The sequence below is a fragment of the Osmerus eperlanus genome, chromosome 9 (genome assembly GCF_963692335.1).
Source record: "Osmerus eperlanus chromosome 9, fOsmEpe2.1, whole genome shotgun sequence".
Classification (NCBI taxonomy): domain Eukaryota; kingdom Metazoa; phylum Chordata; class Actinopteri; order Osmeriformes; family Osmeridae; genus Osmerus; species Osmerus eperlanus.
The window spans coordinates 18,998,346-19,024,016 of record NC_085026.1 but is presented as its reverse complement, the minus strand read 5'-3'; the positions used below and the strand labels follow the sequence as shown (position 1 = coordinate 19,024,016).

Below are 25,671 nucleotides of genomic sequence, written 5' to 3'. Positions count from 1 at the left end.
ATTTATTGAAAACAATGTAAAAAAAGTCAATTTAGATGTGTTTAGAGGGTGTCTGTTTTTTTTAAGGGTTATAAGGTCTATAAAAAAAGGACCTCGACCTACGTAGCCTATCGTTTATGTCAATCATGGCGTGTCATTTTATTTTGATGAAGTGGTGGATGAGATGAGGGAGCTGTCATAGTACACGGCTTAAAGGGAACGTTCTTTCTGGAAGAAGTCATGTGGCCGTGTGCATTGCTTTTTGCCGTGATGGATTGTATGATCCATGTTTTACCTGTCAGGCTGCTTAAGAATAGGGTGCACGCACAATTAGCTTGACTACTTAAATCAGACTTGAATTAGTAGGATTGCGTGAGCTGGCCTTTATGGAACCGCTTTAGCACCGCTTGACTTGTTAAGCTAATTCAAGTCAGGTTTGGGACTTTAAGTCCAGCTTTTTTAAGCGGCCTTTATGGAACAGGCCTCAGGAAGCTGAAGGACTCCACAGTGTTGACTGGGGAGTCGCACATGGCTAAGTGGGATTAGAGTGTCTAGTGATAGGGCTGAGTGCATTAGAGTGTCTGGAGGTTTGTGTGACTTTTATTCTGAGCATTGTTTGTTTTACTAATGTTTTCTGTGCCAAGCCTAAAGCCTGTCTGGTGTGCTGTCTGTGTAGTGAAAACATCAATGGGTTTATTTATCCAAGCATCTTTACCAAGACAAGATCACAGAGAAATTAGGCTCAACTGTTGGTATGCCTTCATAACATAGATCATTATCAATTGTTGACAAACAGTTTGGCTTAAGTATCAACTAACTAATAAACATTTATGTAATTATCATTAAAAAGTTTGGAAATCGATTAAATTATTTATATTAAGTGTTACCAAACGATATGTAAATTATTATAAATGTAAATGTAATACTTTTCTTCTATCTTAAGGTAACCAAAGTATTCTACTGTCAAATAATACCTTTAAAGAAAATGTTCAGTTAACAGGGAAATGCTTTGCACTGAGGTATTTTATTCAGAACTCAGTTTTGGAGAGTATGTTGCTATGTGCAGTTAGTTAAACAGAGATGTAACACTGTAACAACAAAACCAAATCTTGAGGGTGAGTAACAACTTTAAATATATTCAAATTAATTTCCTAATAACAATGTTGACAGCAATTTCCAATGAAGTGGAGGTACTTTCCTTTCTCACTGCCTTATCTGTGCTGGCCATTCACTGAAAGATTTCCAAAAGAAGGGAAGGGGAACATCAACGTCCATCTTTTTGCTGCTCACTCTGACATACGGAGCTGTGTTCTGTGTTGCATGCCTTGTTAGGTCAATCATTCCATGGATCATCCCAAACAACTGAGATTGGAAGACACCAATGAAGTAATTAAGGTCATTATTGACACGGTCCAATGTCATGCCATTATAGACTTCCTGTACTTTCAGTTTGGCAAAATCTTTATACTCGGCTGCACTTTTCCTAGCTTTTTCCAGTTGATACTCTGTAGAGTGCAGAGTGTTGCGAATTTCTGCAGAGATGCTGTCGATGTGAGACACAAACTCCCGATTTTCAGCCCTGAAAGAGGCAATAACCTCCTCTGTCTTTTGAATGCATAGCTGTAAGAAATCAGTTACTTTCTGGAAGAGCCTCTCTAAGCTCATGTTGTCCCTGAGATCCTGAATGGCACCCATTGAATAGCTGACTTTTTCCAGTATCAACTTTCCATTAACAAATAAATTGAAGCCGGGGACCTTAAACTCAGTATCTCCAATTCCACTTCTAGTGGTTTCAGTTAGAGTTTCCATGAGGTTTGATAACCTTTGGCCAGCCCTGTCAGTGGCTGTAGATAAAGATTGACTGACACTCTGGTAGATTTCCTGTCCAGAAAGTTTCTCATCAAATCCAGGAAGACTGAATTTAGTTTCACTCAGAAACTTACTCACGGCATCCAACATAATTTTGATGTTCTGCTCACAGTGTTGTAGAACGTGCTTAGCTCTCATGAGAAAATGGTCTCTAAAATCTTCAATTTTTACAGTGGGTATGTTGTCAATAGTCTTCATGTACATATCTCTACTCTGGTCACTGAATTGATCACTGAGCTGTTGGATTGAAATCTTTACTGTATCAAAAGTCATTGGGACTTCATGATAAGCTCTCTCTATGACATTAGAGATGGAGTTCTTCAGCTTCATGAAAGCTCGGTTGACATCATAACCAAAGTGAGCTGTGTGATACTTGTTCATGAATTTGAGCAGTGCCTCAGTCACGGCAGGAATCCTCTCTTTAGACCCTTCAATCATTTGATGTAGGCCATCCAGGTTCCAAGCGGTCTGAAGGCTCAACTTCTCAGAGTTTCTTAGAGTGGCTTTGACACTCAGAATATCAGTATCCTTGTCAGGTGTAGACTGAAAAAAAAGCAATAAGTTAGAGGGGATCAATTCTTGCATTGGCAGAAATAATGCACTGACATATAAAAGTATGTTATCAGCCAAAAATGTATACAGTCTATAAATCCAAATGAACCCTATAATATTTTCTAACATTTAATTTGTATGTAGCTTGTTTTGGCCCTTCAGCCAACAGGTGGCACATGGGAGCATGAAGTAGCATGAGGCCAACTATAAGTGCTGCGGTTCTCCAACCCTCTTGGAGTCAGCTGTAGCATGGCTGAAGTGACATTGTTCTAACCAACTAGTGTCATTGCATAGCCAATATCTGTTATATCTGTAAGATAAGGTATAGGCTAGAAAGACTTTGTGTAGGCTGGTTTGTTATAAGGAAATAGTTGATGGATGTTACTTCTGCCACACCAGCCTGTCATCAAACCAGCCTGTCATCACACCAGCCTGTCATCACACCAGCCTGTCATCACACCAGCCTGTCATCACACCAGCCTGCTGCCACACCAGCCTGTCATCACACCAGCCTGCCGTCACACCAGCCTGTCATCACACCAGCCTGTCATCACACCAGCCTGTCATCAAACCAGCCTGCCATCACACCAGCCTGTCATCACACCAGCCTGTCATCACACCAGCCTGTCATCACACCAGCGTGTCATCAAACCAGCCTGTCATCACACCAGTCTGTCATCACACCAGCCTGTCATCACACCAGCCTGTCATCACACCAGCCTGTCATCACACCAGCCTGTCATCACACCAGCCTGCTGCCACACCAGCCTGTCATCACACCAGCCTGTCATCACACCAGCCTGCTGCCACACCAGCCTGTCATCACACCAGCCTGCCATCACACCAGCCTGTCATCACACCAGCCTGTCATCACACCAGCCTGCTGCCACACCAGCCTGCCATCACACCAGCCTGTCATCACACCAGCCTGTCATCACACCAGCCTGTCATCACACCAGCCTGTCATCACACCAGCCTGCTGCCACACCAGCCTGTCATCACACCAGCCTGTCATCACACCAGCCTGCCATCACACCAGCCTGTCATCACACCAGCCTGTCATCACACCAGCGTGTCATCAAACCAGCCTGTCATCACACCAGTCTGTCATCACACCAGCCTGTCATCACACCAGCCTGTCATCACACCAGCCTGCTGCCACACCAGCCTGTCATCACACCAGCCTGCTGCCACACCAGCCTGCCATCACACCAGCCTGTCATCACACCAGCCTGTCATCACACCAGCCTGTCATCACACCAGCCTGTCATCACACCAGCCTGTCATCACACCAGCCTGCTGCCACACCAGCCTGCCATCACACCAGCCTGCTATCAAACCAGCCTGTTATCACACCAGCCTGTTATCACACAAGCCTGTTATCACAGCAGCTTGCTATCATACCAGCCTGTTTTCCCCACTTCTTTACTTACTGTTAGCATGGTGATGTAATTTACAGCACCACCACTTCTAATCATGGAAATATACAGGATGTATTGTGCTGCATTTATATTACATACCAGATAACGGCTGAATATTTTTCCATACACCTGTGATGGTGATCTCCGCTGAAAAAGGAATCCAAGGAAGCCAGATGATGGTGAAGACACGGAGGCAGTGATGCCATCCTTGCGAGATGCATAGCGGAAGTTGACATCAACAAAGGTGGGACTAGTAAGGTCTATTTCCAGAGTATGACGGGAGACACTGAAAGAAAAGAAAAAGCCCTGGGCTAGTATATTTAACAAATCATTGACTGCCAATATGATTTACAGAAATACAATTTCTAATTTGAGATATTGTTGTAGTTGTTTTGTACAAAATGTTTTCTGATATTTAGTTTTAGATGATGTTGTTGAATAGTTGTATCATCATAATTATGTAATACTTCTCGTTAAACTACAGACAGTTCATTGGAACTAACCACTAAAATACGGTTTGAACTGTGGACTTGTTTGTCACCTGCAATACAGTACTTGCTACATGCACTATTTGTATGTTGCTTTGGATAAAGAGTCTGCTAAATTAGTAAAAATTTAACATATGATAATCTTAACCCTTGTGCTGCCTTTGGGTCATTGTGAACCTTCAGGTCATTGTGACCCATCGTCGTGTTGCAACAACTTTAGCTTATTCAAAAATAAAGTGAAGCATTTTCTTTTAACCGTCGCGCGTCTCAGACCCCCCACAGCACGAAGGTTAAAAGAAAATGCTTCCCTTTATTTTTTATTACAATCATGACCCATTCCCTTAAATGGCCAAGTCTCATGAAAATGTTTCCATGCAGTGGAAATACTTACACAACATCAGGAGAAGTTTGGCGTTTCATCCTGAAAGGCAATGAGGAAGTGAACAGTTCTATTAACCCTTGATTTCACTCCACTAAACATGAAAACTCACACTGCTGAGTAATATGCAGATGAGACCACCCCAGATTCACATTTCAGTTATGTCTTGTTTTATGGGACTTATTTTATGGTGTCACTTCTTAATGTCAATTCAAAACAATCTCTCCCTTATGAAGACTAAATTGTTGTGATTGAAACAAGTGATCTTGTACGCATGGGTACAGCATCTATCGCACCATGCCTCAGCCTCTGACACATCAATCAATCTCTAGATCTGAACATTTTGCAATGAAACTAACTGGAAAAATTATGAAGCAAATAACACTTATCAAATTATAGGTTATTAAATGCACAAAGTACAAATTAAATAAATTAACATAGCATGTCATGCAGTGGAGCAAATTGAAAACATTTTATACCTTAAGTTTTGTGCAAAAACATGCTGCCAGTCAACGTTTACATCACTGTGAATCAAGTTGCACTTTCCATTTAGACTGATCACTCCATTCTCAAACTCAAGGGTTGTTGTGGCTGCAGGTACAGATGGAGAATATAATATTCTTAAAAATTACATTATTGAATGAAGCTGAAATAGATCAAAATAACAAAAGACTATTGTTATTTGAGAATATTAATTCTTACCATCCAGATCGTACTCCACAAAAATCATAGTGGAGGTGCAGGTGGACTTTAGTGAGGTGACGAGGCTGGAATCCTTCTTTTCCAGCTTTGCAGTTGACGTAATATTGTAAATTGGGGAGGAAACCTTTACAGTAGTGGAGAGGGTGCCAAAGGCAGGGATAAAAACACTCACAGGCAGGTTTAGAGTGATTTCAGGGATTTCCATGTTTTGCTCAGGGATGGTAATAGTTGGTATTTCAAAGTTGGAAATGTAATTTGTTATATCATCCAGGTGGATTATACGCTCCCCAATGGTCAAGGATTTAGGAAAGGTGAGAGAGGAGATGATAATTTCATACTGTGGTATCTTCATTGACAGAAAAGACATTTTGTTTTGAAGATACTCTGTGTTAATATCAAAACTGGGGACCTCCATTTTTAGCAGATAAGGGAGCATGATGTCGAAGGCTGTGGTGGTTATTACTTTAGGTATTTCTAAATTCTTCAAATCAATTGTAAAGGCTGCCACATGGAGAGTAGTGAAGGGTACATCAAAAGGTGGAAAAGAGATGACTGGTGGTACAGGGACTTGATCAGGCAAATCAACATTTTCAAATCGCATGTCAATCTTCCTAATGATCTGTGGTATTTCTTTAATCCAAGTAGGAACAGAAAATGTATATTCTGAAATACTAAAGATGACTCCATTTTCAAATAATTTTGCTGGTAAGTCAAACGTTAATCCATCCATGTTCTTTGCATAAACTACAGATGATGACACATTAAGGAACTGCAGTTTATCTATGCTGGTAGCCTGATCAAACTTGAGTATGTCCCAGACCGTCTTCTGGTAGACAGGGATCTTAACAGACTTCAGAAAAGCCAAGTGCGCTTCCAAAGAGCCAGTCGCTTCCAGACGCACCTCAGCCTCATCATTTGTCAGCTGTAACTCACAAGCATGAATCACTGAAATGATCTGTTCCTTGCTGCTCCAGCTGAAGGTTTGCTTGTCTGAGGTGATGGCAAGGTCAATGTGTTGAATGATTACAGCATCCCCAAAACTGCATGGCTGGGTGAAGTCTATTTCCACTTGTGCTGTTAAGGTAGTTAACGGTACAAAATCTAGGGTTGCTTTAACAAAGTGTTTTCCTTTTGAGCTTAAAGGTCCAATGTTTGCATTGTTATTGCTGGTGTAATTGTATGTTGCATACACACGTCGTAGAGATGCCTCAAGAGCAAGATTTTCATTTACATCCAAAGACAAAATGTTTTCAGTTTTGTGATCAATGTTTGACCTTAGATCCGTCTTCACTGTTGTTCGCAGGCCATTTGTATTGAGGTACAAGTTACCGTCATTGTCTATTCGTCCAGCAACATTGCAACTCTCCATCACTGTTATATCAATCATTCCTTTGGTGGTGGTTTCCAATGAGAAGTAAGATGACAATCCCTCCAATGCCAAGTTCTGCTCAATGATCCCCTTGCCTATAGCCTCGATTACTGGAATGTTAAACATGTATTTCAGTTTAATCTTGGAGGCTGCATTAGGTTTGGCCTTGGTGTTCCCAAATAGTTCCTGATTTAATTCCAGAGTCATGAATGGCAAATTAACTTTTGCAACATTTGCCATAGAAGCTTCAATGCCCCGCCTTGAGAGGCTGATAGTGCAGTCATGGCTTCCCTCCATGTTCTTATGCTCCAAGGTCACAGCAGAAGCCAGTTTTATACCCCTCTTTTTTGTCAGACTGGTGGTTCCACTAATCTTCCCATTCAAAATGTCAAATACAGACGTTGAGGTTGCTCCAAATTTGGCCACAGTGTCAGACTGATTGTAAAGGCCTGCATTAGTGGTCATGGTGATCACAGTTGATTTGAATGAGAAATCATAGGTAATGTTGCCCATGGCTGGAAGCATGATATTGTTTTTAATGGCAGGTAGTGTGAAAGTGGGAAGAGTCAACTCACTCAGTGTCTCAGGAACGTGGAGGACAGGCAGCTCCAGAGATGGCAACACTAAAGTATAGGATGGCACAGAAAATCCCATTGTTGGAACCTTAAAGCTTGGGGTACTAACCTCCTTGGGGATGACAAAGCTAAATGCAGGTAACTCTGCCCTGAAAGCAGATACCTCAATATTCAGCATGGGGATTTTGTAACCAGGGACAGTGAAGATTCTAGGAGGATTCTTGGCGGTGGAAATCTTGTATTTATCTAACTGTTTCTTGGCTTTGTTGTAAGAATTTGTAAGAAGGTCTACTAATTTATCTCGACCTAATTCAAAGTGTGCCCGAAGAACATCTGCATTTCCATGAAGTGCATTGTAGATAGGTTCCAGATCAAAATAAATAGCATGCATGTCTGGATTCTTCTGATACTGAAGCTTGAGGTTCATGTCAAATGACTGCCGTGGAGTGGTTAGCAGAATCTTCAGACCAGCATGTTCCCAAAGAGACATATCTTTAATTGCAGGTGTTTGTATTTCAAGATAAGGCATTGTCATCTCTGGAATGGTGAGGGGAACAGTCAAAAACTCCAAATTTGCTTCCCCATTCATTGTTGCATGGATGGTTATGTCTTCAGGATTGTTGCCCAGGCTGAAGTTGTGATTGTACTTATATTGATTAAATCGAGCAAGACCAGTCCAGCAGACACGCTGCACCTCAGAATTAAGAATTACCCCATAATCCTGTTGGAGATCAACCTTTCCAGTAAGTTTCAAGGGGAAGATGGTCTTTGAATGTACTTTGTTTCTGTAATCCAGGACAATCTCAAAAGGCTTCACCAAAAGTTCCAAAGAGTTGGAAAGATTTCCACTTATTCTTCCAATGATCTCTGCATTGTTGGAGGCAGTCAGTGCAATTTTCAAATCCCCTACATGAACCTCTCCATTTAAAATCATGACGCTGCTTTTGATAAAAGGAAGCTCTGTCTCAGCTCTTCCTTCAACAGTAATATGGCTGAAGATGACAGATTCTGCAGTCACAGTTTGCTTCATGTTAACAGCCTTGCTCTTAGTTTCTCCACCAAAAATGAACTTTGCTGTGCCAAAATTTATATTGAACTCAATATCACTTTTGTGCGTGCCCTCATCAGAGTAATCCTGAAAGGACCACTTCCCACTTCCTATGTTTCCAACAGTCACAGAAATAGTTCCCGACTCGAGACTGGCAGCTGCAGTTTGAGTCATGGTGACTTGGCTTGAGATGTCATTAGTTGGGATATTCAAATTGTGGTTATAGGTAGTGTCCATGGATGCAGATATTCCACTCTTCAAGGAAAATCCAAAGTTAGTGACTGCATCTGCTGCATACATATTCGTAGTGGCTTTAGCAGTGGTCTTTGCTGATGCCTCTGCTGATGGGCCACTGAGAGTTAATGATCCCTCATGATCAACAGTGAAGGTCATATGTGTAGCTTTAACACTTTCAGTGAACACCAATTTTTTCATCCTTGGAGCTTCAAGACGAGCAGTGGCATCCAAAGAGTAGTCAAGGAACTCAATGGTTGATTTGGCCTGAGAGGTGAGAGTAGCTGTGAACTGTGGGGTTTTTGGTGTAAGTGTTGAGTTCTCTAGACCTGCTGCTGTCACAAGAGTGTAATGAGGAGAGTTTATTCTTAGTTCACCATAGAGCTTGCCGAAAGCTGGTATTTGAACTTCACTGGGGACCTCTGGCAACTTGATTTCTGAAATTGGAAGCATTGTGATTTCAAAGTTTTCAAGATTCAATTTAGGAATATTTATTGCTGGAAACCTTATCTCTGATAAAGTTATTTCTGGGAATGTTAAGTCTGGGAGGCTAGGCATGTACAATGCTTTTAGGTCTCCAAATATTTGATCAGGTTCTGGGATTGAGATATCAATTTCTCTGATGCGATCAATTAGTGCAATTATCTTTGCTTTGATTTCATACAAATCTATAGTAAAGGCTGGGACAGTGTAAGTACCGACAATTGTGAACTCAGGGATTGAAATGTCAGCAGGGATATTAATATCCTGCAGTTTATTCAGGTTAACTTCAAAGGTGGGTATGACAAGGTCAGTAATGGGAATAACAAAAGATGGAATCTCAATCTTTGCTGACTTTAGTGCATTGAAGACACCATCAACTGCCTGACTGATCTGGTTCACAATCTCTTGGTATTTGTCCAGTTTGCGGATCTGTTCAATTACTTTGTTAAACTGGACAGAAATGTAAGCAATCATATTGCTGTAGGATTCACTTGCCCTTCCAAGATAGATATACATTTCCTTTCGGATGTCCATGTCAATGACTCTCTGCCTCATATCTTCAAGGATTTCCTCTGCCTTCATCTTTATATCATTGTAGGCTGTTGTGTCAATTAAATCCATCATCATTTTGACAATTTCTGCTATTTTAGTATTTTTCAGTTGTTCCAAGTAATTGAAGATAGATCCCTGGATCTCTCTGACAAACTCTCTGGATGCCTCTATCTTTTGTGCAATTTCATACTCTTTGATCTGCTCATTTACATAGTTTGTTATGTCAATTATTTTCTGGTTTGCATCATCAACAAACACATTGTAGTCAAATGATTTAATGGCCTTAATTAATAAGGAGATGTGTTCATTTAGCCTATCAATGCTTTGCTTGAAGTCAATTGCGTTCAATTGTTGTATGAAACTATCCAGGAACTCCATAAACTTGTCATAGAATTCTTCTACGTAAATAGTTTTAAAATTATCAACCAGTGTTTGCAATGTCTGTTCAATTCTGAATTCTTGAATAAGCACTACAACTTGTTGCAAGAGTGCCCCTATTTTCTCATCAACATCATACCTAAGAAGTAGATCTCTGACATAAAAATAAACAGCATTGATTTTTTGCTCTATTGCATATTCTTCAATCCAGTTGACAATAACATCTTTAGCGGACTCTAGAACTCTAGTCACCTGCTCAGATGAAATTTGAAAGTTAAGATGCTCAATATATTTAGAAAAATTAATTGAGAGAATATAATCCTTCAGGTCCTGTAAAAACATGGTGACATCAAAGGTGTCAATAACTTGTTTTAATCCGTCCAGTTTCTCTTGAAGCTTGGCTAAAATTCTAAATTTAGCATCAAGATCCTGAAACCAGGCTACACTGCTATCTTGGAGCTTGCTGACATCCATTTGTCTGATTATATCTTCAGCTGCATCAATTGCTCTGACAATAGTCTGTCTGAACTCATACCTGTCATCAAAGGACCTAAGTTCATCTCCAATCTGAGAGAGGACATTTGAAAGGGTGGTAGATAAATCACCATTGTCAATGTATTCCTTAACAGAAGCTATTATATTGGTTATTTGGCTTGCAACATTAATCAAAGTTTGTTCAAGGTTTATCCTTAGATTTTCCACAGAGTTCTCTAAATCATCCAGTGTTAAGGCATACTCTTGTGTCAGATAATTAAGTGTATTTTTAATCTCTTTTACCTTGCTTTCCAAGTCAATCTCTTCCATGAAGTCACTTACTTGGTGAGGCAGTTGGTTTAAATTGGACCTAAATTCATGTATTAATTGGTCAATGTTTAAACTTTTGATATATTGGTTCATGGATTCCAGGGCATTTATAATGGTTGTTTTAAACTGATCAAATGCAACAGGAAGGCTTTTGATAAAAGGAAGCTCAATTATATGTGAGTCACTGTTCTTATCATACTTCAAGAAGCCAGATATACTGAATTCTGCATTCTCTTTCTCAGACCTTCTATCTCTACCTTCTCTGGTTTTGCTGAAAAAGTCTGTGGACATCAACCCAGAAAATTCTAGACCAAGTTTCTTAGGATTGTTGTAAGTGTTAATGTCTTGGTTGTAAGCATGGTTGTTAAGCTTGGATTTAGTCTTCCAGGTCAATGATTGTTCACTGGGTGTAACAACACTATCACACTTGTTATCCAGGTGTGTATCATATTTACTTCTTTCCAGTAGGTGTGAGGTTGAGGCCCTGCAATGATGTGAGTATGCTAGCGCCAGGGGCTCCGCTTTAACAAGTAACTTGCTATAGAGCTGCCCAGTGTGCTCCCCATAAAGATTCATCTCACTGTCACTGTTAATGATGGCATCAATGGTGAGGCTGAATGGCACTGCCAAGGTGCGAATAGTGCTGTCAAAACGAAGGGATTTGGAATCGATGCGTGCCTCACAGTTAGACTTAGACGCAAGTCCTGCAAACTCAAGTTCACAGTTCTGCCGATATTGTGCATCCATTAGATTTCCAGTTGTGCTGCACTTCAGTGTGCCAGTGAGGTCTGCATAGTGGATTTCATAAGTGTGTCTGAGCTCCTGGTCCTCTCCGTAAGCTCCTCTGAAACTTCCTGACAGGTCCATCTTGTACAGCTCAACTTTGACTTGGCCCTCATTGTTTAGAGTGACATCAAACAGCTTGAGATCATTTTTCATGTTCATGGAGGTGACAAAAGGCTTCATGTCAAGCATGATATTATGTTTGTAGGCAGCATCCTCACAGATATAGTTGTCCACCTTCGAGCGGAGAGCTAGGGTCCAAAGTGTAAGAGTCAAAGTATGGGTGTTCTCAGTTTTCATTGTCTTCAAAGATCCCATCATATTGTTAGAGAACTTTAAAGCATGCCTGTCCAGCTTAAGATCCACAGTGTTTCGTATGCTTGCATCAGCAGCATTGCCTTTCAAGACGCTGTTTAAGGAAGCGGCAGCAGTTGAAACAGAACCCTCTATGGTGAACTCTCCTCTGCTTTCCTCAGCCATTCCTTTAGACGAGAACGACAGTGAGAGTCCGTTGCTATCCAAGCCCCCATCAAAGATGCTCTCAAATGTTACGGGACTGCACTGCAAGCTGGTGGTGCCACTGGTGACCATGCCATTTCTGTTAGCTGTTGCAGAGGCCTTGTGCAATCCACGGCCACCTGTGAAGGTAAGGGAGCCTTCAGAATTGACTTCAAGCCCATTGTAATTCAGTGTTCCGGTAATAAGAGAGTAAGCACGATTTGTTGCATCATCAGCTTGTGACTCAACTCTTAGAATGGCTACTTCACTGGACAGACCAAGCTCAACTTTGTGACTAAATGCTTTGTCGAAGGCAGTTGAAGCAGCATCACATTTAAGAGTTAGTTGCGCATTTTTGTATTTTAGCTCTGCCACATGCTTTAATGCATCATTCTGCACATTTGTTTTAGACAATATGGACAACTCTGAATTTGAGTACACTCCTTGGATTATGTTGTGAGCCTGGATCAATGGTGAGTACACACGCAGGTTTGACTCTCCTCTTCCTTCTCTTTCAAGGGGACGAACAACATAATTATGACTGTAGGTTGAGTTGGTATAAAATGAGCCCACGCAAATGCTTCCATCCAAAGTGCCATCTCCTGTGACTTCCTCCGCAGTAGAAGCTGATTTAGCAGAATAGTACAGAGAAGTGTGCAGACCTAAAGGACTTGAGGCTTCCATTTTGTAGTTGGCCCTTGCCTTCACATTATCCGTCACACTTAAGGTTTCAAGGACACTAAAGCTGGCATCAAACAGGCTGTGGCTGAAGGAGCCATTCACAAGATATTTCAGATTATCTTCAACTGTCCCAGAGATCATTCCTGTTCCTTTAAATGAATGACAGAACGGGAGAAATGGAACCATTGTCAAAACAAGGAATAATTCCAAACAACTTATTATGCAACAATGTTAAACTGAACATATATTTGTCTTCAGAGATGGATGAGTTCAGGTTAAGAAAAGTAGTACTACAATGGGATCATGCAGTGACACAGCTCATCACCAAACCTGCATATTAGCACAATCTTAGACAGATTAGACCAGCCGGCTCAGTGCATGAGAGGAACAAACACTTGGCAGTACTAAACCTTACATTTTCCCCGTTTTATATCCTGTAAAGTACAGATAATTTACCTTCAAGCTTGTAAGAGAGTGGGTTGATGGGAGATTGAGCCATGACTGTGTACTGGGCAATGTAGTTGGGAATATCTTTGGTGTTGTTGCCTCCAGAGATGGATCCTTCCCAGCTGTAGAAGTTACTGTTAATCTTGGTCGATACCTCAGCAAGGCCAATGAGAGGTAGTTTAAAATCAAAGGTGTGTGGTATGGTGAACGATGGAACTGGGTAGTCATTGGCAGGTATTTCAATGCCTATTAAAGGTACACGCATGAGTGGAACGGACAAAGTAGTGGGAATGTTCAGATCTTCGGATGAACTCCCTCCGAGTGGGACAGGAAGTGAGATGGTCATTGTGTTCTGATTAAACTGGTACCTGAAAAAGCTGTCACTGTTAAAAGAAAACAGATAAAAGGCTTTAAATGTATTAGTTTGGGATTTTGAATGTCTCCATACTTTTGATCAACATTAAAAAGAGAAATGAGAAGGCTACTCAGGTGTAAGAGGTAACATTGTGTTGCATTGTCAGATCCTGCTCAAAACTTGTGATTCCTCCACAGTATAATAAAGTATAATCAATTACAACTATTACAATACATTTATTCAGCATAGGTTAAAAGTAATTAGATGACATCGACCTATCAAATTATAAATACTCACACTTTTCAAAAAGTGGGTGTATGTGTAACAAACATCCACAATGGAGTGGAAAACATTTTGGTACAGTTTACTTGATCATACTCATCCAAAGCTTTAAGCCTTTATTCTAAAGGTGACATACGTATCTAGTCAATCTGAAAAGTTCATGGTTCTTTTTAATTGTTGATTGTGTTTGTTACATGTGATCTACTGTTGTTATTATTACGTTAAGTTAATAACATAACAGTTCCTATGTGACTACAACATTGTTAATATGTCTATGCAGTTATGGTAGCTAGTTTAACCTTAATGTAACACATTACTACATAGTAGTTCATATGTGACTATATGTGGTTACTGTAGGTATTGCTATGCAGTTACATGGTAGTTAATGTAACCTCAATGTAAAAAAAGCAGCAACAGTGTTGTCCAAAGCAGCAACAGTCTTCAATGCACAAAATAAGGCACTCACCATTGCAGAAACAACATCTCAGGCAGCTTTGGTAGAGTGAACTCAGCAATATCCCTCTTGTTTCGGAGAATCTCAACATATGGGACACCAAATTTATCTAGCCAAATCTTGCCTGCCTAAAAACAATGAAAAATTATCAAATACATTTACATTTAGTCATTTAGCAGACGCTCTTATTCAGAGCAACTTATAGTAAGTACAGGGACATTCCCCCGAGGCAAGTAGGGTGAAGTGCCTTGCCCAAGGACACAACTTCATTTTGCAAGGCCAGAAATCGAACCGGGAACCTTCTGATTAATAGCCCTATTCCGTAACCGCTCAGCCATCTGACCCCCAGAATCAATAACAATTCATGGCTAATTCATGAATAACAACCCTATTAGAAAAGGGAAGCATAAAGTGTGGTGGGTGTAGTGGATTATAACACTATTTAATTATGTACAGATTAGTGCCGTCAAACGATTAAAATATTTAATCGCGATTAATCACATTAATGTCATAGTTAACTAGCGATTAATCGCAATTAATTGCACATTTTTATCTATTCTTAATGTCCCTTGATTTCTTTTTGTCCCATTATTTTTTCTCATTTTAATGCTCTTATCAACATGGAAAAGTGGATCGTGCAAATAGTGCAAATGTTTTTTGTTTTTTTAAAACAACATTGCAATCGCCTGGCTTTGACGAGGGGGCGGAGAATTCGCATCAGCTGTGTGGTTGGCCATCAAGTGGTATTTCAGACTGGACGTGCTGCCATGATCGCTCAGTTCACAACGACAAAACACACAGATCACTTTGGTCTTGTCAATGGAACTATTTGGCAACTTTTTTGAAAGTAAACTTTCCATTCAGAATTTTATTGGCATCCATTTCGGCGTCTCGCGCTTGCCATCCACTCAAAACGTAACGTTAGCCTACTACTCTTTAGCCGGCTCGCAAGCCCAAACAAGTGTGTGCGGCGTGCCTGTTGTTTTGTTTCCAGTATAGCTAGATCGTTTTTCTAACGTCAGTAGTTGTTGCAACAACATGTGAAAAAAAACGACAACGTTTGCTAGGCCAAAAAGAACGTTGACGCCGTTAAAATGGGTTTGCGTTAACGCCGTTAATAACGCGTTAAACTGACAGCACTAGTACATATACAATAGAACTATATTATCAGCTCTGCATACTGGTGTCCAAAACTAGAAATTAAATGGAACTGGGATATTCCTTTTTAGGAATGTCCTTGATTGTCATTTAAAATAATATAATATAATAAAATGGGATATTCCACAGCAATACTGAAACTTGATGTATTGTTAGTTGATAAGTTAAATCAATTCAATTATTAAAAGAAGTGAAATGATTGATCATGGTTGAGCTGGGTTCTACATTCCTTTGACAATAGAGTGTAGCTGTTTAGCTATTTCCACTTACCTCAATGCCTTTAGAAACAATATGACGCAATTTCATATCTGTCTTTGCCACCTTCTGATCTAGGATGTTGTCTATGAGCTCTTGCAGCTGCCTCTGGTAGTTGTCAGTGTTTGGGATGAGCTTTTGGATATCAGATTTGATATCAGACATCATCTCAACCTCAAACTTATAGTTATCTGTTAAGTAGAAAAACACACTCCAGTATACACACAGAATGTGAAGTTTCCCCAATGTTAATAAAAGTGGGCAAAGTGGTCATTCCCCAATCCTAAGGACAGTTACCATATCTGACTATGACGTTTTGCAGGGAAGTGGACTGTGGCATATTGATGGCCGTGCTAAATTGCATCACAAGACCTTCAGAGTTCTTCAGAACTGCTGTAGCAGAGGCTTCCGTACTCAGACTGGGGATAGCCATTTGGATTTGCAGCATGCCATCATTCATTGTCTCTAGTCTAATGAAAGAAACATAACTTTATTCACACTTTTGTGGGCTATGCATATTTATATAAAAAAAATTCAAACATTTCATGCTTTTTTTTACCTGACACGTCCAATCAGGGTGAACTGTGGAATATTCTTGTTAGTGACATCTACTGTGATGCCACGCATCTTCGTTCCTTTGACCATACTGTCTGTGATGGCTAGCTTAATCCCAGCCTCCAAGTCAAAATCAGGGATATTAATCTCGGTGTCAAGAGTGTTTCTGTTGTACTTCAGTGTTGCACTTGCCTCTGTGGGTTCAGCCCCTGATATTTGTGCACAACAGTGTTTTATTTGTGAATCATTTGACAGCCTCAATAGTCCTACAGCATGAATGAAACACTAGATGATTGTGAAATGGTTTTGAGCAACAGAGAAACCCTCTGTATTTTTGTGTTTCAGTATGTGGAAAACAAAAGTAAGATTTACTTAAACAGGGTAATGCACAGTTGTTTTGTGTGTGTTTCTTGTGTGTTCTGGTTAGGCTGTGAAATAATAAAAGGATATGAATTGCATCTCTTTGTAAATGTGTATTTCTTCAACACAAATACCTTCAGCCTTCAAGGTCAGCTTCAGAGTTTCCATTTCCCAACGTCCTTCCTCATCTCTTAGAGTTTCAGAGGCAATGGCAGCGGAATATTCTGAAACCTCGCCTGTGGGTTGGATCTCAACTGCAAACCTGTCGAACATCCAACTCTATTACAGGAAACTGTCTACAAAGTAAAAATAAATGTATAAAAAAAATATATACAAAACATTGCTCACCTGGTCTCTCCTGTCAGAGGATAGTAAGGAGCATCATTGGTTGAGCTGGCATTGGAGTACCGCAGTATTGTGCAGTATTTCAAACCGGTAAAGAGGGGCTGACATTCAGAGGAATCTGTTCTGTCTTCCACCACAGATGGTACTATCATGGTGTGGCTGGCGACTGATAGCAGTTGGTTGCTTTATCATTAAAGCAGTAAAGAAAAAGACAACATTTAAGCTTAGTTCAACATGGGGTGTGTGCTGTAGTGTGTTGACACCCAAGGGAGAGAAACACAGAACACACACCAAGTTGGTGGTGCATATACATCATTATAAACAGGAAAAATAATGAATTTGGGTTTTGTTGTTCGCAATGATAATTATAGTGGAAACTTTTTCTTTCCTCAAATATTGGCATTAGAGAAGGATATTTGATCATACACTTTAAATGTGGACAAGAAGTTCAAGTTGAGTGTAACTGGTCTTGAAATATAGAACTAAATCAAATCTTAATGAACAGCACAAAACAAAAATTAGGACACTTTATGTTGGTTTTTGCTTAAATGTTTTGCATGTCTCTATATTTTACATGTATTATAGTAAAATATATTTTTTTCTCTATGGCATAACCTGCTTAAATAAAGGTTAAGCAAAAACAACTTCAGAAACCCACCTGACACTGAGGAGCTGTGTGTGTCCTTTGGGGGCGGGGATGGACAGCTTGATCTGGTTGCTGCTGACAGTGATCTTGGAATTCACAGCACTCTCGTGATACACATTGGTGTGCATCTCAACCCCAGATACCACAAATTCAGGAACGTGTATACCCATTTGTGTAATGAATTCCACACCAACAGATGGCATGAAAGACAGTTGCTACAATTACAAGAAACAGCATATTACACATCTGAAGCATCAAAAAGTTGTCTACACCTTTGGGATGTTCAATAAATATTGATCTAATATGGTGAGAACCTATTTACGTTTTAAAACTAACTAACACTTTGTTGTATTGAAAGTACAAGGTTATTTATGATGGCCCCATATTGTTATGACAATTAACCACATGAAATGGATGTATTGTGCTATTCTGATACACTTCAAAGTATTCTATTATTTTTTTAAATAAACGAATTAAGAGTAAAACACAGAGCTTCAGTAGCTAAAGTAGTCTAAAATCAATATGCTGTGTGTACATTCCTTCAGCTGTTCAGGAATAATCAGGTTTTACTATCATCCCTAAAGGCCCTTTGATTCTTCTTCAAAAACCATGATATGTTGAACTTTAAACTCTTAATAAAACAAAGATGTAACTTTAATGGTGAAAGATTCTTCACCATTAAGGTGACAATCATGACATTTATTGGAGCATGTTATTAAGGTCATAGCTGCCTGAAAGTTATATGAAGGTAAAGTAACCTGTTTGAAGATTTATAGTGGTGTTAAAACTATGGGCTTAAAAACCTAGTGTTAAGAAGCATTTGTAAGATGGATGTGCAAAGAAAATAAATTTACACCTGAAATATAAGTAAATAATGTTGAGAATTGTCTCCATGTCTATATGTAAAAAAATATAAATAAACTATGCGCTAATGACATTCCTTCACTGACGCTGCCCCATTAGCTGTTCAACCTACTCTGTGGTTAAATGTTTGCTGGCTGTAACCTGTTTTGACATACATTTCCCAGTACCTTACCATGCCAGGGGAGAAACTGAAGCCTCCTTTGGCGCCAGCAGCAAAAACACCAGTCAAGGAGAATTTCAGAGGAAGGCCAGATGCCGACGGCAGGGAAAAGGCATTTTCCAAGAAGATATATTGAGCATACAGCTCACTGTCAGTGCTAGACAGAAGTGCGGCCATGGCCTGCACAAAGGTTGATATAAAATGTATTTCAAGAACAATACGATGACTAATTCATAAGATCTTAGTTGGGTTTTTTATGTTCCCCGTCTGCTAGAACCAGATAAGTATTTAGTGTTTACCTTGGTTGGCAGGACTCTGAAGAAAGCATTGTAGTACGTGGAAAGAGAATTGGCCATTTCCTGCATCTCGCTGGACTTGATATATCCTAATTCATTTCCCAGAAACCTTAGGTAGGCCATAACTTCCGGGGAATTTTGAGAGCCCAAGTCCACAACAAGCTTCTGGAAGTTTTCACCAAGGTAACGGAAAAGGTCCTGTGGAGCCTGTGATGATGATATAAAACCCTGTTATTCTGTAACAGCTGCGTGAAGCTCTATGAAACAACCCTGTTATTCTGTAACAGCTGCGTGAAGCTCTATGAAACAACCCTGTTATTCTGTAACAGCTGCGTGAAGCTCTATGAAACAACCCTGTTATTCTGTAACAGCTGCGTGAAGCTCTATGAAACAACCCTGTTATTCTGTAACAGCTGCGTGAAGCTCTATGAAACAACCCTGTTATTCTGTAACAGCTGCGTGAAGCTCTATGAAACAACCCTGTTATTCTGTAACAGCTGCGTGAAGCTCTTTGGCTATAGCCATCATATTTTTGGTTGCAATTATTTAAGAAATCTGCACAGCCGATCGAACCGGTAACCTTCAGATTACGAGTCCGACTCCCTAACCGCTCAGCCACCTGACTCCCTACTTAAAGCACAAAGTGACAGTATTCTTAACCATTCTGTTTTCATGCATACACTTAAACGTTACATTCATTCTGTAAGCTTAAATAGAACAATATTTCCTTCTTCATTTTGTATATCATTAGCCATATTCATAGTAAGGGGTTTTAGAAAATTGAAGATCAACTAGCCTGTGAGATGGCGATGCCCCTTGACATCATTGTGCTCTATACTGCACAGTAGTGGTGTAGCTCCCTCTCAAACCCCAAACAGACACTGAAATTCTTAACATGGACGAGAAAGAAATCCATACATTTGGCTTTTTACCTGTCTTTTCATTCTCTCACTCTGCGTTGGAGCAATCCAATTTTCCAAAACCTCTTTTAGTGAGCCTGGAATTTTTTCATTGGTCCAGTAAATGGCCTTGGAAGCAGAATCAGGAAAGAAACCTCTTTTCCCAAACAGGGCTTCAAGACTTGGTTCAAATCCATTTCCTTCAATACCAACCTAGATAAGGGAGGAGAAAATACTTTAGAAAATGTATTTCCATCCTTGCAAATACATTTATGACAAATAGATTTACCTCCAAAATGTCTACATTGAACCCAAATGCTTTCAGAGTGGTCTTCAGCATGACTTCTTTTGGCATAGACTCATTGGAATCGAAGATGATGTTTCCCTGTGTGGACACTAGGGGGTTGTCCATCCTGTAGTTGCTGGACCCAGTGAAGAAGCCCATGCTGGCTGGTGATACATGTTTTTGTAAAGCTTCTGTAATGTACTGTCTTGTACTTTGGGATGCAATATCAAGACACAGTTAATCATATAATAATTTTTCATTCATTGTTCACTTTCCAAACACAGCAGCGATGACAATATAAAATGTCTGAGTAATTTTCACTCTAGAATTCTAATGTAAGATACTGAAGATCATAGAAATGATCCTCACTCCAGAATGTTGGGATCCTTAGAGCGAAAGATGTTGTCTAGGTGGGAAGCCACAAAGTTCCTGAGGTGTGGCTCCTGCTCAATTTTCAGTGTATTGACCACCTCTGTAACAAGTGCTTGGTCTGGACTCTTCATCAGCATCAGGTAAGCTGCCACACGTTTCTGCACTGAGCTTCCTGCATCCTGGTATACCTCTAAGAGTGCACTTTTAACCTGTTCAGCAAAATAATGAACAGATAAATAACGATTTTTTGTATGCCTAAATACTTATAAAAATAAAGATATCTAGAAAAATATCCATTTATGAAATTGGCACAAGCACATAAGGGGACAGGTATGCACCACCCTACTCATTTACTAACTTATTTCTAATGCTGAACAAAAAATAAATAAGATGTTGGAACTTGGAATTGATATTTGTTCTAGACATATGAGGGAAATGTGGCCAAAAAAAAAATTTATCAGCAGGTTCTCAAATTCTATTGATGTTTGAAGGGTTACATGACTTATTACATGATATCTATTGCCTAAAGTCACTTAAATTAACAATACTAAATAATCTTGTATATCTGTGATACCAGTGAACGGTATCATAGAAAAGTTCAGTTAGCAAACCTTGTGTTGTGCATACTCACATCTTCATCAATGCTCATCAGTCTGAAGGCCTGAATTGCTGCCTTTTGGACAGAGAGAGAAGCACCTGACTGCCGCATGCAGATGAGGAGTGGTGATTTTATTGATGGGTCGACATCCTGCATGGCTTTACCCATAACACCAATAACCTAAAATGTAAACAATTATATTAAATATTCAACCTAGATTAATATTGAGAAAGTTATTCAGTCAAAATGTTTTCGTTTGAAGTGAATCAATGGTCAGCCTTAACCCCCAGGTGGAGAACAATATACATAAGTATCACGTCATGCAGCTTCTTTGGGTTCTACATTATCTCCCAGAACAGACCCTTAGTGTCAGGAACGTCACATCTTGATCCTCCAAGCAGTCTCCTAGCATATATTTCATGAACATGGCCACCTCAGTGACCTCTGGAGTGACCTGTCCATCATGAAACCTGCAGAGAATTACGTATCTGATCAGTTCTTAATAATAAAATTGTGTTGGGCAGCAAGTATTCAAAAATGTCCTAGTCATATTCCAAAGGACTGATATGTTCCTGTATTAACAGATGCTATGGAGGAAAATGGGGTCAGATGGCTGAGCGGTCAGGGAATCGGGCTACTAATCAGAAGGTTGCCGGTTCAATTCTGGCTGTGCAAAATGACGTTGTGTCCTTGGGCAAGGCACTTCACCCTACTTGCCTCGGGGGGAATGTCCCTGTACTTACTGTAAGTCGCTCTGGATAAGAGCATATGCTAAATGTAAATGTGTAATTTTGGTCCTGATGATAGACCAGCAAGGCATGTGACTCACCTCCTGACAGTGCTTGCCAGAGCATACATGATGGCCTTGCTCTGCTTGTACTCTGCCATACTGAGCATGTCCCTGACACGGTGGGAGTCTGGGTGGGACTGGAGACCAAGGGCGTAGACAAATGCATCCCGCTCCAGAGCCGCACCATCCTTGGCTCTGATGGCTTGGAGGATGGCACTGGTACATTCAGGCGTTCCACACTGAGCCAGAGCCTGCCAGCTGAGCATGCCAGACACCTCCCTCATGTCGTCCATAGTCTGGCTGAGGGTCTCGTTCCTCAGGGTGCGAAGACCTGAGACCAGCTTGTGGAACAGGCTGGCCCTCCTCTGGCCCTGGTCAGTGTTGGACAGACCTTTCAGGTCTTGCAGAGTGCTGAGTGTAGCATCTTTGGTCTGAACAGGGGCCTTGTCTTCTGGTTGCTCCATGTAGAGAGGTTTACTGTGACGGGGGTCAACCTCTATTTACAGAAAATTGGTCATTATGAATTGCCATTATTGTCATCTCAAACTGCTCAATATTTATATTGTTACTAGATTGTTCTAAGTGACATGATGTCAGATTAATAATATTGTGTCAATTATTAATTTATGTGTTTTGTGTTAGTAAATAAATCCTTACCAAAATATTTGTTGTTGATCTTTGCTGAGTCTTGCAAGGTCAGAGTCTGTGTGACCACAGTGGAAATGCCATTATTCCTGTAGATAGCAAACAAGATAACTGATAAATTAAATCATATTGCATTTCATATGATTTTTATTGAAGAGCCTTTAAAACTGTGCAGATAGGCAGACATACACATGCAAAACACATATTGAAAGAAAATACTAACTCATGTGAGAAGGGAAGGTAAAGGTGTTTTTCCGTGCATTCAGCAGTAGTCATGTGCTTTCTCCTGTTATCAAACTGATAGTTGCAATCTTGCGAACTAGTGATGAGCCTAGACATTTGGACATTCTGAAAAAGTCATAATACACTTTATTGAAAAGCTGAAAAACGTTCTCACATTGCTAATCATCTTATCATAGTCTAATCGCAACACATATTGTGGTAAATATTCGAACTGAGAGCAATGTGTCTAGATTGAGGGTCTATATAGGTGAAAAGTTACTGTGGTAGCAGACTGAGGGTGTAATGTCACTATGGTAACAGACTGGTGGTGTAATGTTACAGTGGATCAGAGATCTTACCCAGCCTTGGAGAAGTGCAAGTGGACTGTGTGGCAACCTCCTGCTGTAGAAGTGGTCACACTCTGAAAGATCTCTCAATACGGTAACATCTGTGACAATGTCCTTTCTAGCATTGACCATTAATTTACTCTTGCAAAGGCCGTGCACTGTGTTCTAAAATAAAGGTGAAAGATTTCACATGACAAGGGTGTAAAAACACAATGTTTGACCATTTTCACTGAAATCTTTCATCTTTTTTCTGAAGTACAAATCTTCCAAATTGAGCAAAAAATACAATCCTGAATTTAGAGGGGAAAGCACCTCCAATTAGTTAGATCATCATAGCATAATTTTATTTTACAATGTAAAAGTTGTATTCATGGTTTCCCATACCAATATTATTTCTAGATATTACAGTTTCTGTATTTCAGTAATACTTTAATGACACTTGTGAGAGTATGTTGTTCTGGGGAGATACCTACCATGTACGAGTAGTGCTCTTCCTCTTGAACTGGGACCATGAGGGCAGAAATTATACCCCTCTTGATGTTCACAATGTTTACAGGCTCATCTGGTTCCGGGAAGAGCTTCACGTCAGAGGCCTCTTTCACCATGAATTTTAAAGAGTTCCTGCAAAGAGACGGCTCTGGATAAGAGCGTCTGCTAAATGACTAAATGTAAATGTAAATATGATGGTTATACAAACATTTCCATAGCAGCCTGAAAGGCTTCTGCCCCAGTGGCCTGTCGGTAGACTGGCTGACCCTGAAGGTCTATGACTGACACCTCGCTGAGAACACAGTCCCTGGTGTGCATGAGGAAGCTGCATGTCTGTGGGACTTCGATCTCCACCTGAAGTAACATGATCATGGTAAAAGAAACAGGAAGTCAATCATCCAACATTTTCATGGTAAAAGACACAGGAAGTCAATCATACAACATGATCATGGTAAAAGACACCTGAAGTCAATCATACAAAATTATCAGTGAAACTCACAGAGGGGGATTTACAATCACACCTACATACCTGACAAGTGACTTTGGGACCATTTCTGAGGTTGGCTGTGCCAGTCACCCCATTTCGACTTTCTGTTGTATACTGGTAGACATATTTCTTGAAGGTCCTAAACTTTGTTGCCACTAGAGATACAAAGATAAAAAGACAAACACAATATGACATGAACCGAGTTTAACTCTCAAGTTTCACATTTGTACTGATCGGTTGATGCCCACAGGCTGTGGTAATTGTTTTCTCACATTCTGGGTCCACAGTCAAATGTCCACATCATCACAGGAGACCTTTGGAGCCTTAACTAACACTGGCAATGTGCTCAATCAATAACATCAATTGCACTGAATCATGCTGAACACCATGGAGCAAGGGTTCAAATATGTTATCTCTTAAAAGCAGGTCATGACCAGATGTCATTGATCCATTCTGAGGTCAACGAACAAACAGTGCATACTTGCAACAAACTTTGATATGCTTGACATGGACATAAATTGCCACTGGAATTGCAACTGATACCAAAATAAACTCCCACTTGAATTTATTCTTTACGAAAATGCAATCAATGTAAGTCTTGAGTGGTGCATCTGTTTTCTGAAGGCTTGCACTTAATAAATGGCTGGATAAAAAGTGTCAGTGCTTTTATACTTTGTGCTGTGGCTAGTAAATACAGACCGTTCCTTCACTCTGACCACCATAATACTATTAGAACTAGGCACTTCTGATCTTTGATTTTCTGTTGTACTTTCTGTATTATTTGCAAGTACTTTTGGATAAAAGTATCTGCTTAATTAATACATTTTAAAAATGTAAAAATAGTTGCCCTTTCCCTTTAATTTTCACTGATCTGGAGATTCCCATCACACATGGTCTACACGTATTAGAAGTATAAGACCATGGTATGTCTTATAACCTAAACTATAACACCATTGAATTGCATAACAGTTCCTATAGAAATACATTGTTTTCAATATAAGTTTTGCTAAAAGTAATGCAAAGTGTTGCCAAAGATTTGGTATCTCCTGTCAGTAGGATAATGAGACAAACTTACACAGGCATGTCGGTGTCTGGTCATCAACATTGTCATTTTGTTCTGCAAAGTGAATACAGAATGGTGCAGAAAGAAGTGATAAAATATCATATAAACATTAAGAAAGACATGTACAACAAAGAACATTCATTGTTATCATAACAATTGTCAGAAAAAAACAACAATAAAAAAACGAAATCATAATAAAAATGCATGGTACACAGGAACTTAATGCACACTCAGAGAAGCACCTTAGCTAACAAGAAAACACACTTACGAGCCAAGGAGTAACTGCTCACCAGTAGTAACAGACAGAGTTTAATGTCACCCATGTTGGGAGGCAAAAAGGCACTTTAGCCTTTAACAGTATTGTTGAGCTCTCTCAACTTAACTTCATGTAAATATATCAGTTTTCTGACTCTCTCTTTTATAAAGTATACCTTACTTTAAATCTAGCTCCTCCCACAGTAGTCCCAAATATAGATAAAGAGCAATCAATGTTGTGAAGCC

At 39.9% G+C, this 25,671-nt stretch overlaps 1 protein-coding gene across 1 annotated transcript; it reads right to left on the bottom strand.

Annotated features, from left to right (window-relative positions):
• Positions 1 to 715: 715 nt before the first annotated feature.
• On the bottom strand, positions 716 to 25,562 carry apoba (apolipoprotein Ba). The gene is made up of 29 exons (XM_062468922.1): positions 25,439 to 25,562; positions 25,183 to 25,224; positions 24,150 to 24,262; positions 23,829 to 23,974; positions 23,605 to 23,752; positions 23,144 to 23,296; positions 22,786 to 22,910; positions 22,575 to 22,651; positions 21,957 to 22,413; positions 21,489 to 21,597; positions 21,161 to 21,307; positions 20,527 to 20,738; positions 20,161 to 20,368; positions 19,905 to 20,084; positions 18,976 to 19,179; positions 18,689 to 18,856; positions 17,665 to 17,867; positions 17,010 to 17,189; positions 16,796 to 16,923; positions 16,306 to 16,510; positions 16,044 to 16,216; positions 15,762 to 15,937; positions 14,346 to 14,461; positions 13,252 to 13,625; positions 5,391 to 12,944; positions 5,168 to 5,279; positions 4,701 to 4,730; positions 3,921 to 4,107; positions 716 to 2,391 (listed from the first exon to the last, which is right to left on the bottom strand). The coding sequence occupies exons 1-29, from the start codon at positions 25,491 to 25,493 to the stop codon at positions 1,183 to 1,185; spliced, it is 13,191 nt and encodes a 4,396-aa protein (XP_062324906.1). The 5' UTR covers positions 25,494 to 25,562; the 3' UTR covers positions 716 to 1,182.
• Between the last annotated feature and the right edge of the window lie 109 nt (positions 25,563 to 25,671).